The sequence below is a fragment of the Staurois parvus genome, unplaced genomic scaffold (assembly GCF_062004578.1).
Source record: "Staurois parvus isolate SC_StPar_1 unplaced genomic scaffold, SC_StPar_1.0 ptg000031l, whole genome shotgun sequence".
Taxonomy (NCBI): Eukaryota; Metazoa; Chordata; class Amphibia; order Anura; family Ranidae; genus Staurois; species Staurois parvus.
Genome location: NW_028317827.1, coordinates 6,713,264 through 6,729,887, shown reverse-complemented (window position 1 = coordinate 6,729,887; position 16,624 = coordinate 6,713,264). Strand labels below are relative to the sequence as shown.

The 16,624-nt window shown below is 41.2% G+C and overlaps 1 protein-coding gene across 3 annotated transcripts in view; it reads left to right on the top strand.

Moving 5' to 3' along the window:
• The window catches only part of WDSUB1 (WD repeat, sterile alpha motif and U-box domain containing 1), a 154,574-nt gene that overhangs the window by 28,099 nt on the left and 109,851 nt on the right, over window positions 1-16,624 (top strand). For all 3 annotated transcript variants that reach the window (XM_089659751.1, XM_089659752.1, XM_089659749.1), the window contains exons 5-8: window positions 1,065-1,157; window positions 12,704-12,797; window positions 14,688-14,721; window positions 15,904-15,944. In XM_089659751.1, the coding sequence (XP_089515877.1) occupies window positions 1,065-1,157; window positions 12,704-12,797; window positions 14,688-14,721; window positions 15,904-15,944 (262 nt within the window). The remainder of the gene's footprint in view (window positions 1-1,064; window positions 1,158-12,703; window positions 12,798-14,687; window positions 14,722-15,903; window positions 15,945-16,624) is intronic.

Here is a 16,624-nt window from a genome sequence, read left to right as displayed (position 1 = left end):
AAAAATAAAAAAAATCTGATCTAAATAGAAATAAATCAGATTTAAAAATCTGATTTTTAATTTTTTATTTTAAAAAATAATCGATTTTTATCCACCCCGGTTGTCAGGCCTCATTTACACAGTCAAATCACCCATTGTGAAGCAAGTATGTTGCAGAAAACTGATGCTGGGAGCCCAGGTATATACAGACAGCCATGACTCTGCACACACCTGGGCTCCCAGCTACAGTTTTCCTCAACATACTTACCTGTGTGAGGTTGGAGGTGCTGGACAATCAATGTGGTTGTGATCTGAGGTCTGGTCCAAGGAGGGTGGTAGTATAGTTGGTTTGTGTATGTCAGTTAGAGAAGGCTGATTGTTTGGAAAGGCAGTAATAAGGACCCTACCATGAGTCCTTAGATTCAAAGCATGAAGTACAAGCAGAATATATATTTGGGACACTCTAGGTCTATTACTCATACTCTTACCTTTTAACAACATTCTCATTTGCTACGCCATTGGCATCTATGTGTTGTAAATGAAGCTGTGTATTTATTACATCAATTTACACAGTGCTTTACATACTGGATATCAGTCCCTGCCTTTTATGTAGTTTACAATCTAAGGTCCCCATTGCACATGAATACATGCACACAAACGGGGGCCAAGCTTAGACAGAAGCAAATAAACCTACCAGCATGTCTCTGGAGTGGAGTATCCAGGAGAAAAGCCACACACGCACAGGGAGAACTTGTGCTGCCAAACAATAGAAAATCTCACATGTAGCTGAACAATTGATAAGGTAAAGAGCAGTATACAAAGTGCAGTAATGCATTACCACCGTTCAGATCTATCATTGATCTGTTTGTAGCATGCAGACATCTGGTTGCTGCAATATTCACTTCATCTTTGGTTTTTGCATTGGCATGGATTTAACTGTAAGTTTATCATTAGTGCCTTTGATGAGGAGGTTATCTCTCGCTCTGTTGTTTTGAGTGGACCAAATATTGGTGTGTCTAGATTACAAGGTGGCAGTTGAATGTTGTCCTTTACATTTAAACACGTTTTATGTCTTTCTTCAACAGACGGGTTACATGGCACTGAGTGTTTTCAGATGGTCTCTTGTGGTCAGGACTATGAGATTCGACTCTGGCTGGTTTCACATAGTGATGAGAGAGGTAAGTGTGGTAAATTCCAGCCTTGTCTGTGTACAGTGTACCATATGTGTATGTGGACAATACACAAACATGATGTCAGGGCAGCAGAGCTGTTGAGGATTGCACACACTCTCCAGTCACTTAACTTGGTACTAAACCTCCCCAGACCTGCTAGGAATCAGTCATTAGGCCTAGTACTTCATTCAGTGGGTTTGAGCCTGTGACCAGACTGATCAGAAGGATGTCTCTAAATCCCTTCAGGCCTGCGAGTAATCGAAACTTTCAAATGCAAACCAAATTTTGCAGTTTTGTGTATCATTTGTGTGTCAGAATCTCAGTCATATGTCCCTAAATCTAAAAGATAAAACTGTAATGAGTTAATAGATCACAATTATCTGCAAATTTTAAATTGTGCCTTTTTTGGGAAATGGTGAAAATTGAGGCTGGCATCACACCTATGTGCTGCAGTAACATCCAGTCCACAGTGTTGTGGTGTGCTGCATCAATGAGTGTGACAGTAAAATGATGCAGGCATACAATTTATTGCAACGTATCACATTACAGTGCACAACAACGTGTCTCAATGTGCTGCCGTGCATAGAAATGAAATAATTTTTAGGTTTTAAAGAAAAAAATCAGGTACTTCAAGTACTGTAACAATACACTGCAGCACGTGTGCCTAAAGAGCACCATAACTGATGCCTGCTGGTGTGAATAGGCCCTTAGTGTGTTGATGTGCTGCAGTTTTTGTAGTCCTGCACTCACTACTGAACACAGAGTGCTTCTGTGGTCATTCACAAACAGGAAATGGTAAACATGTGACCTCCATTATGAATGAAAACAAGACTGATCACAACTGATCAATCCTGTGTTCATTTAAAGTGGTAGTAAAGGCTCAAGGTTTTTTATATTCATGCATTCTGTGCATGACAGTAAAAAACTTTCTTTGTGAAAGTAGCCTTACCTGAGCTCCATCACGATCCAGCAATGTGCACAAGATCCTCGGCTCTCCATGGACTCTCTCTGAGGAGAGTGAGGGGATGGGTCTGAGCCATGGCTTTGTGTGTGAATGGAAAAACAGGGCAGGGGCTCAGGAGTGATCCTGCTTGGGTGCCCCTATAGCAAGCTGCTTGCTGTGGGGGCACTTGGCAGGAGGAAGGGGCCAGGAGCGCCAGCAGGGGGACCCAAGAAGAGGAGGATCGGGGCTGCTCTGTGCAATAGCAGGTAAGTAGGACATATTTGTCTTTTTTTTTTTTTAATAAATATTACCTTTAATATCACTTTAAGATGGGACATGTTTATCACATATCCTTCCCACCCTGCTCAGCACCCTAAATATTTTATCCTCTCCCCAGTGCAGCTGCTGATGGGCAGTGGGGAAGGGGGCAGGGGGATGGGGAGCACACAGCATGGGGGGGGTGATCAGAGGCACAAAGAGGTAGGGAACAGCAGCAGGCTCAAGGAGGGACACAAGAGGGAGCACTATATGGGTGCACAGTGGGGAGGGGGAAATCGCTCAAAAACAGGGTGCAGTGCAGAGTTGTGGGGGGGAATCACAGTTATTCTATTACTCAGGAGAGTCTAGGGAACATTTCTGTTATAAGTTCAAGATCACTGGAGCGATCCTATGCTTACAGTGGAAAAGGGAATGCAGGTAAGGTAAGGTTTACTAAATAATATAAATTCTTCACTGTTTATCAGCACCTCTGAGTAATGAAATAAAAATAATAAAAAATGCTGCTTTGTAAGTGTGAAAAACACTGTGTAAAAACATCAAAGAAAAATTCAGGTGTGCTTACTAAACCTTCCAAACACGCAAACAGTATATCTATAACCATTTTATTGGTTAAAGGAAACGTAAAGAATGTGCGCAAATGAAGACCAAAAAACTTGTCCTGTGACCAAAAAAACACATACAGTTATATATTTGGACACAGCCACAATTTTTAGATTTTTTTCAGGTATTCACCAAAACATATTCAAGCTATAGTTATATAATGAATATGGCTGAACGTGCACCCTCTCAGGTTTAATTTGAGGGAATGTACATCCAAACTGGAGGAAAAGTTTAGGAATTACAGCTATTAAGAATAGCCACCCCCAATTTTTCAAGGGACCAAAAGTAATTGGACAAATAAATTCATTAATAAAATGTTCATTTTTAATATTTTGTTAAGAATCCTCTACTGGCAATGACTGCTTGAAGGCTAGAACCCATGGACATTACCAAAGACTGGGTTTCCTCCTTTCTGATGCTTTGTCAGGCTGTAACTGCAGTTGTCTTCAGTTGTTCTTTGTTTGTGGGTCTTTCTGCCTTTAGTTTTGCCTTCAGCAAGTGAAATGCATGCTCAATTGTGCTGAGATCAGGTGATGGACTTGGTCATTACAGAATATTCCACTTCTTTTCCTTCAAAAGCTCCTGGGTTGCTTTTGCAGTGTGTTTTGGATCATTGTCCATCTGTACTGTGAAGAGCCGTCCAATCAACTTTGCTGCATTTGGCTGAACCTGGGCTGACAGTATATCTCTAAACACTGCAGAATTCATCCGGCTGCTTCTGTCTTCTGTCACATCATCAATAAACACCAATGGCCCAGTGCCACTGGAAGCCATGCATGCCCATGCCATCACACTGCTTTCAGCATGTTTTACAGATGACATTGTGTGCTTTGGATCATGAGCTGTTCCAAGCCTCCTCCACACTTTTTTCTTCCCCTCATTCTGGTACAGATTAATATTAGTTTTATCCGTCCAAAGAAATCTTTTCCAGAACTTTTCAACTCACATCACTGAGTTGTGAGTGGCTCCCTGCATGGTCCCACTGCTGTCACCCATCCATCCACCTGACTGCACCACGATCCTGCTCCTCAACTCGTCCTTCCACTCCACGTGCCGACTGAAGGAATCCCAGATGTAAGTCTTCTGTTTTACAGTTTTTCACTGAATTTACTCCTCCTGACCTGGCACACTCCTTTTCTTCTGCTTCCCTGCTTTTCCAGAACTGGTCTCACTTTTTTAGATGTTTTAATCTAATCTGGCTTTTCTATTCTTTAGACTTATGAATGGTTTGCACCTTATTGTGAACCCTCTGTATTTGCTCTCGTGAAGTCTTCTCTTGATTGTAGACTTTGACAATGATGTGCCCACCTCCTGGAGAGTGTCCTTCACTTGTCTGGATGTTGTGAATGGGTTTTTCTTTACCATAGAGAGGATCCTGTGATCATCCACCACTGTTGTCTAACATAGTCATCTATGCCTTTTTATGCTGCTGAGCTCACCAGTGCATTCTTCTTTCCTCAGAATGTACTAAACTGTTGATTCGGCCACTCCTAATGTTTCTGCTATCTCTCTGATGGATTTGTTTAGTTTTTGAAGCCTTACAATGGCCTGTTTCACTTGCATGGACAACTCCTTTGAACGCATGATGTAGGTTCACAGCAATAGATTCCAAATGCAAATACCACACTTAGAATCAACTCCAGACCTGGAGTTTATCTGCTTAATTGATGAAGAAATAATGGAGTAGCCCACACCTGGCCATGAAACAGCTTTTGATTCAATTATCCAATTACTTTTGGTCCCTTGAAAAAGGGGGATGGCTACTCTTAAGGGCTGTAATTCATAAACCCTTCCTCTAATTTGGATGTACATACCCTCAAATTAAACCTGAGAGTGTGCACTTTCAGCCCATGTCCATTATATAACTATAGCTTGAATATGTTTTGGTAAATACCTGAAAAAACTAAAATTGTGCCTGTGTCCAAATATATGTGGACCTAACGGTACATTATATTGTCAAAAGTATTGGGCCACCCCTCCAAATCATTGGATTCAGGTGTTCCAATCACCTCCATGGACACAGGTGTATAAATCTAAGCACCTATGCATGCAGACTGCTTCTACAAACACCTGTGAAAGAATGGGTCACTCTCAGGAGCTCAGTAAATTCAAGCATGGTACCGTGATAGGATACCACTTGTGCAACTTGTCATGTGACTTTGGCTCGGCCAACACAATATTGAACCCTACGGACTAAGACTGGGAACAAGGTTTTTTCAAAATATGTGTCTTGTGACTTTGAAAGAATCCTGTGTGACAAAATATGTCAGAGAGGAGAGGTCTGAGCACACAATTGCCAGTGGACTTCAGAACCCCCTTGTGATTTAGACATCTGGGTTGGGAGAGATGCCTGGGAGACACCAAACAGCTTTGTGTGCACAGCGGCAGAATATTCTGACTTTTTATTGCATACTTGTATATGTTCGGCTTTAAAGCCCAACTCCAGGCACAATTACCATTTACATGTTACCAGCAGGCAAACATTATTGCTCCTCCTGAGCACCTCACTGTCATGCAGGCATATGTATACACCGATCAGAGATTACCTTAAGACCACTCACCATGTTCTGTCGAGGCATGGAGCCCACTAGACCTCTGAAGGTATACTGTGGGATCTGGCACCAAGCTGTCAGTAGCAGATTCTTTAGGTTCTGTAAGTTGCGAGGTGGGTACTCCATGGATCGGACTTGTTTTTCCAGTACATCACACAGATTCTTAACCACTTGCTCTGCAGAGGATTTACCCCCCCCCCCCCCTTCCTGACCAGGCCATTTTTTGCGATACGGCCTTTTTTCCCACAAATTGAGCTTTGTTTCGGTGGTATTTGATCGCCTCTGCGGTTTTTATTTTTTGCGCTATAAAAAAAAAAAAGACCGACAATTTTGAGAAAAAAACAATATTTTTGGCTATTAAAAATGATCAGTAAAACATTTTAAAAATCAAATTTAACCATAAATTTAGGCCAAAATGTATTCTGCTACATGTCTGCTAAAAAAAAATCCTAGTAGGTGTACATTAATTGGTTTACATGAGAGTTATAGTGTCTACAAATGGCTATATAGATAGTGAATTTTTTTTTCTTTTTTATACTAGTAATGGCAGCGATCAGCGACTTATAGCGGGACTGCATTCTGACACTGGGGGGAACTGACTGACTGTCACTGACATCCCCAGTAACACCAATACAGTGATTAGTGCTAATAAAAAGCACTGACACTGTGGTAATGACACTGGGCAGGAAGTGGTTAACATCTAGGGCAATCAAAGGGTTAACTGTGTGCTATTTACTCTGTGCTGTGTGTGCTTTACTGTGTAAGCTCATTGCTTTGTATAACTCTGCTATTCATCTATTTTTAACTTTTTTTTTTCTTTTTCTGTGATTGCTTTGGTTTGAATGAGATTAGTGTTGTGTATCCCTTGGTTGGTCCCAGAACAATGATTTGATCATGAAAGGTAATTTAATAGTATGGTAATGCTGCACAAGTGGTGATCAGTATTTATTCCTCTTGGCGCATTTCCCTTGTTTAGGATGAACCCGTACAGATAAAGTAGTTGATGAGGACCATGTTTTTGTCCAAAGTTACTCAACTTCTGATAATGATGGCAATGTCGTATATCAGATAATCACTCAGTGGTTTTGTGGTGGAGAGCACCTAGTTTAAATGGACATTTTATAACCTAAATCGTATTGGCTAATACTTTAGACACTTTGGATTTACTTTTTCATTCCTAACTAATAAAGGCTTTGACACAAACAATGAAGTTGTATGACTGTACTAGGCACTCCTTACCCCGCAACCATAGACTAAACATAAATGTGACTGAGCCTTTAGACCAGAGTTTCTCAACCTTTTCACTTTGTAGGAACCCTTGACAAAAAGTTTGAGATCTTGGGGAACCCTTGAAGTAATGTTCAGATCTACAGCTCACAGAACATTGGTGTGATCAGTGGGCTGTTGATATAACAGTAACTATGTTTTTAATAGCATGAAATAATAGAATCAATATTAAAACGTACCTGTTTATATGCCACACAACAAGTCCCCATATGGGTTACTCTGGAAGTGCTCTCTTGTCACCTGGTCTCCCCTACCTCGGTTTAATGGCTCCCCCCCTCCCGAGATCTCGACCCACAACCATCAGCCTCTTATCGGCCCATTTGTTGCGCATATGGAATTCTACGAAATATACCAGCGGTCTAATCTCCCCTCATCTAAAACTTCTCCCCCTTGTGAGCAACCCTCTGCTTTTTCCTAACCTTGAGTCCCCTAGTGCTTTCCATTGGAGGGTTTCCCACAAACTTCAGTGTGTCCACTCATTCCTCATGAGCTGTTCTGTTTACACCTGGGCAGAAATAAGGACAAAAATCAAGCCCCTTACACTGAACTTTTTCAATATTTACAATATTAAATATTGGGTGACTGTCAGGGCTGGCGCGGTGGAATGGTCAGGCAGGCCTTATGGTAAGGTCACGCACCGACTGGCAACAGCCTCTGGTGACCCACAGACCGAAGTCCCTCAGGGCGCGGAGTCTAAGCCCTAGGCTGCCCTTCACCAGGGCCCCTGATGGTGGGGATGGACTTGACGCAACCTGAGACCAGGTCACGACCCCCGAGTAACCCCAGCTGCGGTACGGCTGCCGCCAATGGCGTATAGCGGGTAGGGGCCAGATGGAAAGAAGTATAGCGTGGTCGGACAGGCCGGGTCGATAACAGTGGAACAGACAGTACAAGACGGTAGGCAAGAATACTCGGGTCACGGGCCGGGTTCAGCAACGGGAGGTCAGGTAATGGAATCAAGCAGAGAATGGTCAGAACGGGCCAAGGGTCAGAGCAAGAGGAGTCTTTGTCAAAGCCGAATCGGTTTCCAGGAGAACAACGAGAGCTGAACAAGAGCTTGCTGCAATGCAACATACAGGACACAAATGCAAAGACCGGCTGCAACCGACAGACTTAAATGTGATAAGCCGCACCCTCCTGGGAGGAGCTGCAGAGGACTGAGAGCATAAAGGATCCCACAATGCTTATCAGACACCCAAGATGGATGCCAGCACATGGAGCAGCACAAACCCTGAGGAAAGTTAGGACCTTGACAGTGACCTTGCTCCTTGCTGACAAAGACCCGGCTGCTCAATTTATTTGAACATACCTGTCATCGAACGCCCCTCTCCCCCAAACTTATTTCTATCCTTTACTCACAGCTAACTAATCTACAGAACCCCAACAACCACACTTACGTTTCCAGGTGGGAAAGGAATCTTAAAAGCACCAAAGATATGGGCTGCTGGTCACAGATGTGGACAACCCTGACCTCATGCTCTATCAATATTCTTACAATGGAATCGGCCTTCAGAACAGTTACAAGGTGGTACTTGGTCCCGTCCCGTCTAGTGCACCTTCACCCATCTGCCCCTAATACCTTTCGAGGCTGTAATACTCCGGAAGACATTCTACACATATGGTGGACATGCCCTATGCTCTTTCGGTTCTGTTTGAAGGTCTTAAAACTCCTCCATTCATTATTAACTTGCCCCTTTTCAAGAGACCCATGGTATGTTCTTCTACACCCCCGTGCCTGTGAAAACACCAGTTCATGTTGGCTACCCAGGAACTATTGGTGGCTAAACAAACCATAGCAAAAGCCTGGAAACAGTTTATATCCTTCTCGGAATTTCATTGCCACCTTGACTTCTTCCTGGTTAATGAAAAACTGTCTAGCATTCTTTCAGACACCCACAAAAGATTCCTTAAAACATGGACTCCATGGATCTGACATGCCCATCCTGCTTTACCAATAGATAATTTCACTTCACTTTAACCTTGAAGGCCCCATAATCCAGATTTGAGCACTTTTGATGTTTTTTCTTCCGATCCTTCCTTGTCTTCCTCTCCTTTTTTTTTTTCTCTGTGTTCATTTTACTGGCTCTCCCGTAGGGATGTTTTACGATCTGTGATGTGTTCAGTGCATTTCTTGACTTGACTACATACTTGTATATTTCAAATGCCATAACCCCTTTGACATTGTCGGACACTAGGCTACAGGCATAGTCCTTTCTTTGTTTCCTACGCTGATTTACTGACACAATATGGTTGATGTTCTTGTTCTTCTGACATGTCATTTACATTGCCACCTACTACAGTTATGTTTTGTCTGTGCACGACCGCTTTTGACTGTTACCTTCTATTGTTATATTTCAATTGGCACATAAGGCAGCGGTTGAGTTTGTATTTTCTTATTTCACAATTATTCAATAAAAATGTATTGAAAGGAAAACATACCTGTTTATTGTAAAACTTGTGCTCTCTTTTTTTCTGCACAGATGCTCAATTCTGGGTCAAACGTGAGATAAGCAGTATGCAGGGGGGCAGCAGGGCTTAGCACAGGGAGTCTTTATGGCACACTACATGGGAGGCAGCAGGGCACATTACATTGGGGCAGGGTATATTACATGAGAGCAGGGCACATTACATAGGATCACAGCACATGGGATCATAGCACCTTACGTGGGATCATGGCTCAATGAAACCCCAGTTGAGAAACACTGCTTTAGAATACCAATTATTATTTAATAGGGTCTATAGTTATCAGTGTACATTCTGGCATTCAGACTGCATAATTTCAGTGGATCATTTTCTCATACCATATTGTTTCCACGGTGACCCAGAAATACCAGAACATCAAAAACGCCCCAAAAAAGACACAACTGAGAAAAGTAGACATGCCAGGTTATTCAACAAAGGGTATTTTATATACTGACGCTTCTCTGTTTTTTTATGCTAAAAATGAATAGGACCAATTCAAAGTGAAATCTATTTCTAACTATGCAATTATTGGATCAAATATATGATCAGATCAATTTTAGAGGACAAAAAAAAAAAACCTACAGAGCTTACCTTATTCTTTGTAATCAGTTCCTGATTAGAACGGTAAGCATTCTAGCCTATGAATTGCCCAATTGAAGGTAATTCATACACCTAAAGGTAATGCTGGCTATATGCATATTTTTGGAGGAGAATATTCATACGAAAATGTTTTGTACTTTTGTATAATGGACAAATGTCATTCGAAAATTTCACTTTCATTTCAATGCTTTTAACATTCAATTTTAAAATAATATAATTTCTGAACGAAAACCACATACACTGTTCAAACATTCGTTCGATCGAGGAAAGTTTTCTATTCTGCTTCTCTTGAATTTTCCCATAACTATGATTGAAAATTAAGGTTGCTTTGACCTCACTAATGATTAGAAAATTGAATGAATATTCTTAAAACGAAAAATTTCAAGTGAAAATCTATATGTGTATGGCCAACATACAGTACCTTACCTTCTTACTTTACATTTCTTCTATCAGATTAGGTGTAGGCCACATGAGGGGTGAGAAAGTTGGACTTCGGACTGTCAGTAAGAATTAGGGTGGTGCTGATCCTTCCCTTTACTGAAAAGAGAACAGAAAAGTATCATCATACATGAGCTACTCACATTCAGACTGATGCAAAGGTTGCTGGATTAAAGGATCAGTTAACCCAAAAATATATTGTAGGTGTAGGTAAAGCCTGGTGGGCTGCACCATCCCCTTGCGTCTTATATCTCTTGGATATTCCAACCGTAAAATTTCTCTTCCAGAATTCCTGTCTGTCCACATGAGAGCTTGGGTGTTCCTGTCCATGTTTGCTTGTTCTGGCTTCTACTGATCCACTATCCAATATATAAAGTAAATAATGCAACTGCGAGAGTTGGATCCCTTTATAATGGTTATGGCAATTGTGTAGACCCGGTAACTCTAATGCATCTAATCAACAGTCCCCAAAAGACCAAAAGATAGAAGTAATTCCCCTTTTTATTCTTTTACTTTCCTGCATCTACCAAAAAGTGAAATGTCATTTTGGGAGGACTAACCCTTTAAATCCCATGTAATCATGGTCCCTGGTCCTCTCTCTATGACCCGAGGTTGCTAGCAGCATTCCTATACTGTAGCTTTGTTCTCTTTCACAGAGTTTCTATTTTTGCTCACAGCAGGCTGAATTTATTACAGTAACAAATCTGATGATCACTGCGATTGGCTAATGATGGAAATTCTGTGATGGAGAGCCATGAAGACCAACTCCTAGTCCACTCTTTATGACCACTAGAACACCTGTCAGGTTTTTATTGCTGTCAGTTTCTCTGTTACTTTCTATTTCTCCTGTTTGCCACGATCACCAAAAATTAAAGTGAAAAAAAAAATCACAAATTTTTGGATGTCACCAGAACAGGAATAGAGGGGAAAGTCTTCCAATAGAGACACTAGTTCTGGTGACAACTAGGGATTTTCTCACTTTGGAGGGATCTCCTTTCACTTCCTTTTTTGCCTATGGGATAAGAGGTGAAGGGAAATCTCCCCAATGGGACACAGATGGCAAAAAAAACTGACAAAAGTTATAACCCTCCCCTACTCTATATAACGTGAGCAAAAGCTTTACCTTTAGCTCTATTTTAAAATTTGGTGACCGCATTAGTTTTTCTTTTTTTATTCTTTTTCTCCTTTATTTTCACCTGTTGATCCTGCCAGTAAGTATTATTTTTCAATTTCCTTTAACAGATTGGCTGCCCAGTAAAAGTGTCAGCTAGAGGGTTGAGAAAAAACATTCACCACTGACAGGGGTGCTCAGTGTTTGTTTACTTAAAACCTTTGTCCCAAAAGGAATACCACTGTTTGCTTAAAAAGTGTTAGCTGGACTTTGTTAGTCAAGTCCATCTAAATCTGTTAGTCTAACACTACTGTCTCCCCAGTGCTGCTGTCCAAGGGTGTCTCCGCTGTTTCTCCATAGACAATAACCACCCTAAGATCAGAAATGTGTTACTGACCAGGCCACCAGGTGAAAACAGAGGGGGAAAAAAGCCTAAAAAAAACAATGCAGCCATTACATCTAAGGATTGGTAAACTGCAATATAACACATTTCTGTTTTGGGGTTTAGATCCATTTTAATAACTGGAATCCAACGGTATGAGAATAGCACAATTATAATGCCCTTGTGTAGTTGGTTGCTGTGGGAACGGGGACCATAAATGAAGTAGAGAGATCAAGTTGTCACATTCCCTAACAGTTATAAAAGCTAGAAGATGTTTCAGGTCATCGACATGCACTCAAAATTGAAATATGACATTTGGATGTAGTGAATGTTTACCATAAAAAAAAAAAAAAAAATTACAGCATATTTAAACCCAAGAACAAAAGGTAATATATTGCATCTTGCCTGCCCTTAGATGTGGTGGCTGCATTAGTTTTCTTTTTTAATTTATTCTCACCTGTTCATCCTGCCAACACCACGCTACTTTACCTGGGTGACAACGTTCACTGTGACTGGTTTTATATCAGTTATGGAGCAGTGTTGTTATACTTGAGTTGGACTGGGCAGGGGTGATAAGACTACATGAGATGACACTGCACAGGACAGCACAGGATTTCTGGTAGGAACAACAGTTTTTCTTCTTTTTTTTTAAACTTCTCAAAGATCTAAAAAAAAAAAAAAAACATTTTCACTAATACAGGTAACAAACCAAAAGGGAGCAAATAAGGGCAGTTCATTAGGTTGTCTATACACTGTAAAAGGTTGGAGTATTAAAGGAGGCTTCTACATTAAAACAATAGTCCCACACTGTTGGGGTTACATTTTTATTTATTTTTTACTGAAAATGGAGGACTTAATAAAAATAAGTATGTCTATAGATTTTCTTTTCTTTTATAGGCTTGGAAATGCGATGCAAACTGACACTGAGTGGACACACAGCCCCTGTCCTTTCCTGTGCCTTTTCCAGTGATGGTCAGACCATCGTCTCTGGGTAACAATCATCTTATTGTAATTCTCCAAAAGTGACACTAGAGGGCTGCAAACAATTGATCATTCCCATTATACTTTGCCTGTGTGCTGGTTTATGAAGTCATGATGTCATTCGCTGGGAATGTCATGAAAAAACAGTAGGGAAGAATATACAAGACATTAGTCTGGATAAATATATTTAGAAAAACATTGTTTTTACTGCTATAACCAGGAATCTGCAGGCTTTGTCTTTGCATTGTATTGGAATTTTTCATCTTTTTTTTTTTTACCAGCAGAATGTATCTAAATCCATTTTATACAAATCTAATTTCCTGATTAAGCAGAGTTTTTAAAAGGACTCCTGGCTGAGACTGTAGCCTCTTGCCCTTGTTTCCAGTAGACAGTAGTGGGGGTGGAGTGGCTGGTGGAAATGTTTTCTTTGTAATTTGCATTAGTCTTGATCAGTTGTGTGCCTACTAGAGTTACCCTGGCTTTCAGAATCATGAAGATTAGAAGCATATATTATTATTATACAGGATTTATATAGCGCCAATAGTTTGCTCAGCGCTTTACATTATAATGGGAGACAATACACGAGACAGTACAATAACAATACGATTCCGTACACGAGGGGTTCGAGGGCCCTGCTCCTTGGAGCTTACTATCTAGGAGGGAGGGGATAGTGGTACAGGAGGAAACAACTGTGGGGGATGAAGTGGTAGGAAGAGTGGAGGAGTTCAGTAATTAGCTGAGGGCGGGGTAGGCTTCTCTGCAGAGATAGGTTTTCACGGTGCGCCTAAAGGTGAGGAGAGTAGGTTTTAGTCTGATGGATTGGGGTAGGGAGTTCCAGAGGATGGGGGAAGCCCTGGATAAGTCCTGGAGGCGGGCATGGGAGGAGGAGACGAGGGAACTAGAGAGTAGGAGGTCTTGTGAGGAGCAGAGAGTACGTTTTGGGTGGTATTTGGATACCAGATCGGTGATGTAGTTTGGGGCAGTATTATGAACAGCTTTGTACGTCAGTGTTAGCATTTTGAATTTTATCCGTTGGGCAATCGGAAGCCAGTGGAGGGATTGGCAGAGGGGGTGGTGGATACGGAGCTGTTTGTGAGGTGGAGGAGTCTGGCCGCAGCATTCAAGATGGACTGAAGTGGGGATAGCCTGCGGTGAGGTAAGCCGATGAGGAGGGAGTTACAGTAGTCAAGTCGTGATATGATAAGGGAGTGAATGAGTTGCTTAGTGGTTTCCGGGGTTAGGAACGGTCATATTTTGTGCGACTGTATATGTGCTTAAACTCATTCTCTTGGCTAGAATATGTGTTCTCTCTAGTCATTAGAATGAATATACATGTTTATACATGTATGTGTGTGAATTACACCAATATGCTCCTCTCCAAACAAAGGTTTGGAGCATTTATTTTATTCTTATGCATCTGAATGCTGCTCTGAAATAAATTTATTTATTTTATTTATTTATTTCAGGTACTTATATAGCACTTCAATTTAAGCAGCACTTTACATATATGTTGTACATTCACATCAGTCCCTAACCCTCAAGGGGTGTACAATCTAAGGTCCCTAACTCACATTCATACATAGACATACTAGGGCCAATTGAGACAGGATCCAATTAACCTACCAGCATGTCTGTGGAGTGTGAGAGGAAACCAGAGTACTGGAGGAAACCCATGCATGTACAGTGAGCACATGCAAACTCCAGGCAGATAATGTCATGGCTGGGATTCGAACCGGGGACCATAATGTTGCCAGACAAATCCAATGTGTATGAACGCATCGGCTAAAATAGAGCAGCATTCAGGGGTATAAAAAAGGAAAAATACCTCTAAAATCAGTTTTCTGTCTGTGTGCATGAGATCTTTGAAAGGTAATCAATTGCTTCTATATTTGTTTTTTAGGTCTGTGGACAAATCTGTTATAATTTTTTCCACCGTAAGTATTACACTTTGTAAGTTCCATCATTTGTCAAAAGGCAATTCTACCAATAATGGAAAATTTATCAAATACTTACTGTATTTTTCCTTTCCTGGTGCCAATCCGTGGAGGAAAAGCGAATCGAGGAAAGTGAATTAGTGGAGTAGGGTGAAGTGAGTGCCGAATGTCACTGACACCTCTGTGATTTTTATTCCATTGAACTGCTAAAGTACCACCCTGGCTGCTTCAAATGGTGTCAAGTAGCTTTGTCTGGGTGCATTAAAAATCTGTGATGTTATAACAGAGGAAACTCTGAAGTAGAACTAGGGCAGTTCTTTTTTCTGTTTTGGATTAAGGAGGGCTATAACACCAGTCCATTTATTTTTGGCCATCTGTGTCCCATTAGGGAGATTCCCTTCACGTCCTGCCCCATAGTCAAAACCAGGGGCGGACTGACCATTTGGAAACTCGGCAGTGCCCGAGGGCCCGGGGTCAGTATGGGGCCCCATGAGATGCCCCTGGTACCTTTTTCATAGGCTTTTTTGAGTTTGGGCAAGGACACAGGGGCCTCATGATCCCCCTATTGCCCAGGGGCCCCATGAGTTGTCAGTCCACCCCTGGTCAAAACAGTAAGTGGGAGGAAATCCCTCCTAAGTTAGGGTATTCCTGGTGGTCACCAAAGTCACTAGAATGAGTGTCCTCATTGGAAGACTGTCATTCTGTTACTTGTCTGGTGACATCCCGAAATTTGGGATTTTCTTTCATGTTTAAAGATAAACAGGACAAATAGGGGTAATCTCCCTAATGGAGTCACAGGTAGTGAATAAATCCTGGCAGGTATTCTAACCCCTCTCCACTCGGTCGAAAACGAAAAAAAAAAAAAGTTTTGCCTTTAGTTCTGATGACTTCACACTGGTAGTATGAGACATGAAAGCCCAGTACACACTCCCCCACCTCAAACCACTTCAATGACCTTTAGTGGAGTTTTCCTTTTTAAAGAGCACACTTTGTAAAGAGAAATTTCTATAGATAATTTTAAATGCCTAAATTGCATATGTGTGGTCATGTAATTACAGTAAATTAAAAAAACCATATTACTAGGGGGATGTCAGTGTAATTTGTTTTATGTAAATGTGACATTCTATTTACATGCACATGAGTAAGGTCACATCCTAATATCATCCGATTATTATTTCTCAGAAAACTGGAAGTATCCTGCATATCCTGACACATCACACACGGTAAGTATGATATATTATGATAAGCTGCTCTCTAGTCACAGTATCATTTTGTGCAGATTGGAGGCTTTGGATCCAAACATCAGTTTTAGATATCCCAGTGGAATACAAAGTCTATGGTGGAGAGTACACTGGGGTAGATTTACTAAAACTGGAGCACTCTGAATCTGGTGCAGCTGTACATGGTAGCCAATCACCTTCTAACTTCAGCTTGCTCAATTAAGCTTTGGCAATAAAACCTGGAAGCTGATTGATTTCTATGCAGAGCTGAACCAGATTTTTCACCGTGCAGTTTTAGTAAATAAACCCAAATGTCTCTGGTAAGACAGCCCCATGAATAAAAGGAACACAAAGAGGTGCTTTGGAATCAATACAAAGGGGGACAAAGAGAGTGCCACATTGGTTTATGGGGGCCAGAAACAACAGTTACTTGCATGTATGATATGAGTCAGTTAGTTTTGTGGGCTCGTGAATTCCTCCTCCATCAGGGCTTAAATGGTTAATGTAGTAGGTAAGCATAGAATATGTGGTTGAAAGAGTTAATAGAGTATTGTGAACATAAAATCTGCTCACAGTGTTAGGTTGATGCAAGGACTAGTTGTGTAATACGGTCACTGAACCTGGAAAAGTGTATTCACTTTATCTTAGAAGTATCTTAACCACTTGAGCTCCTTTCATGACCA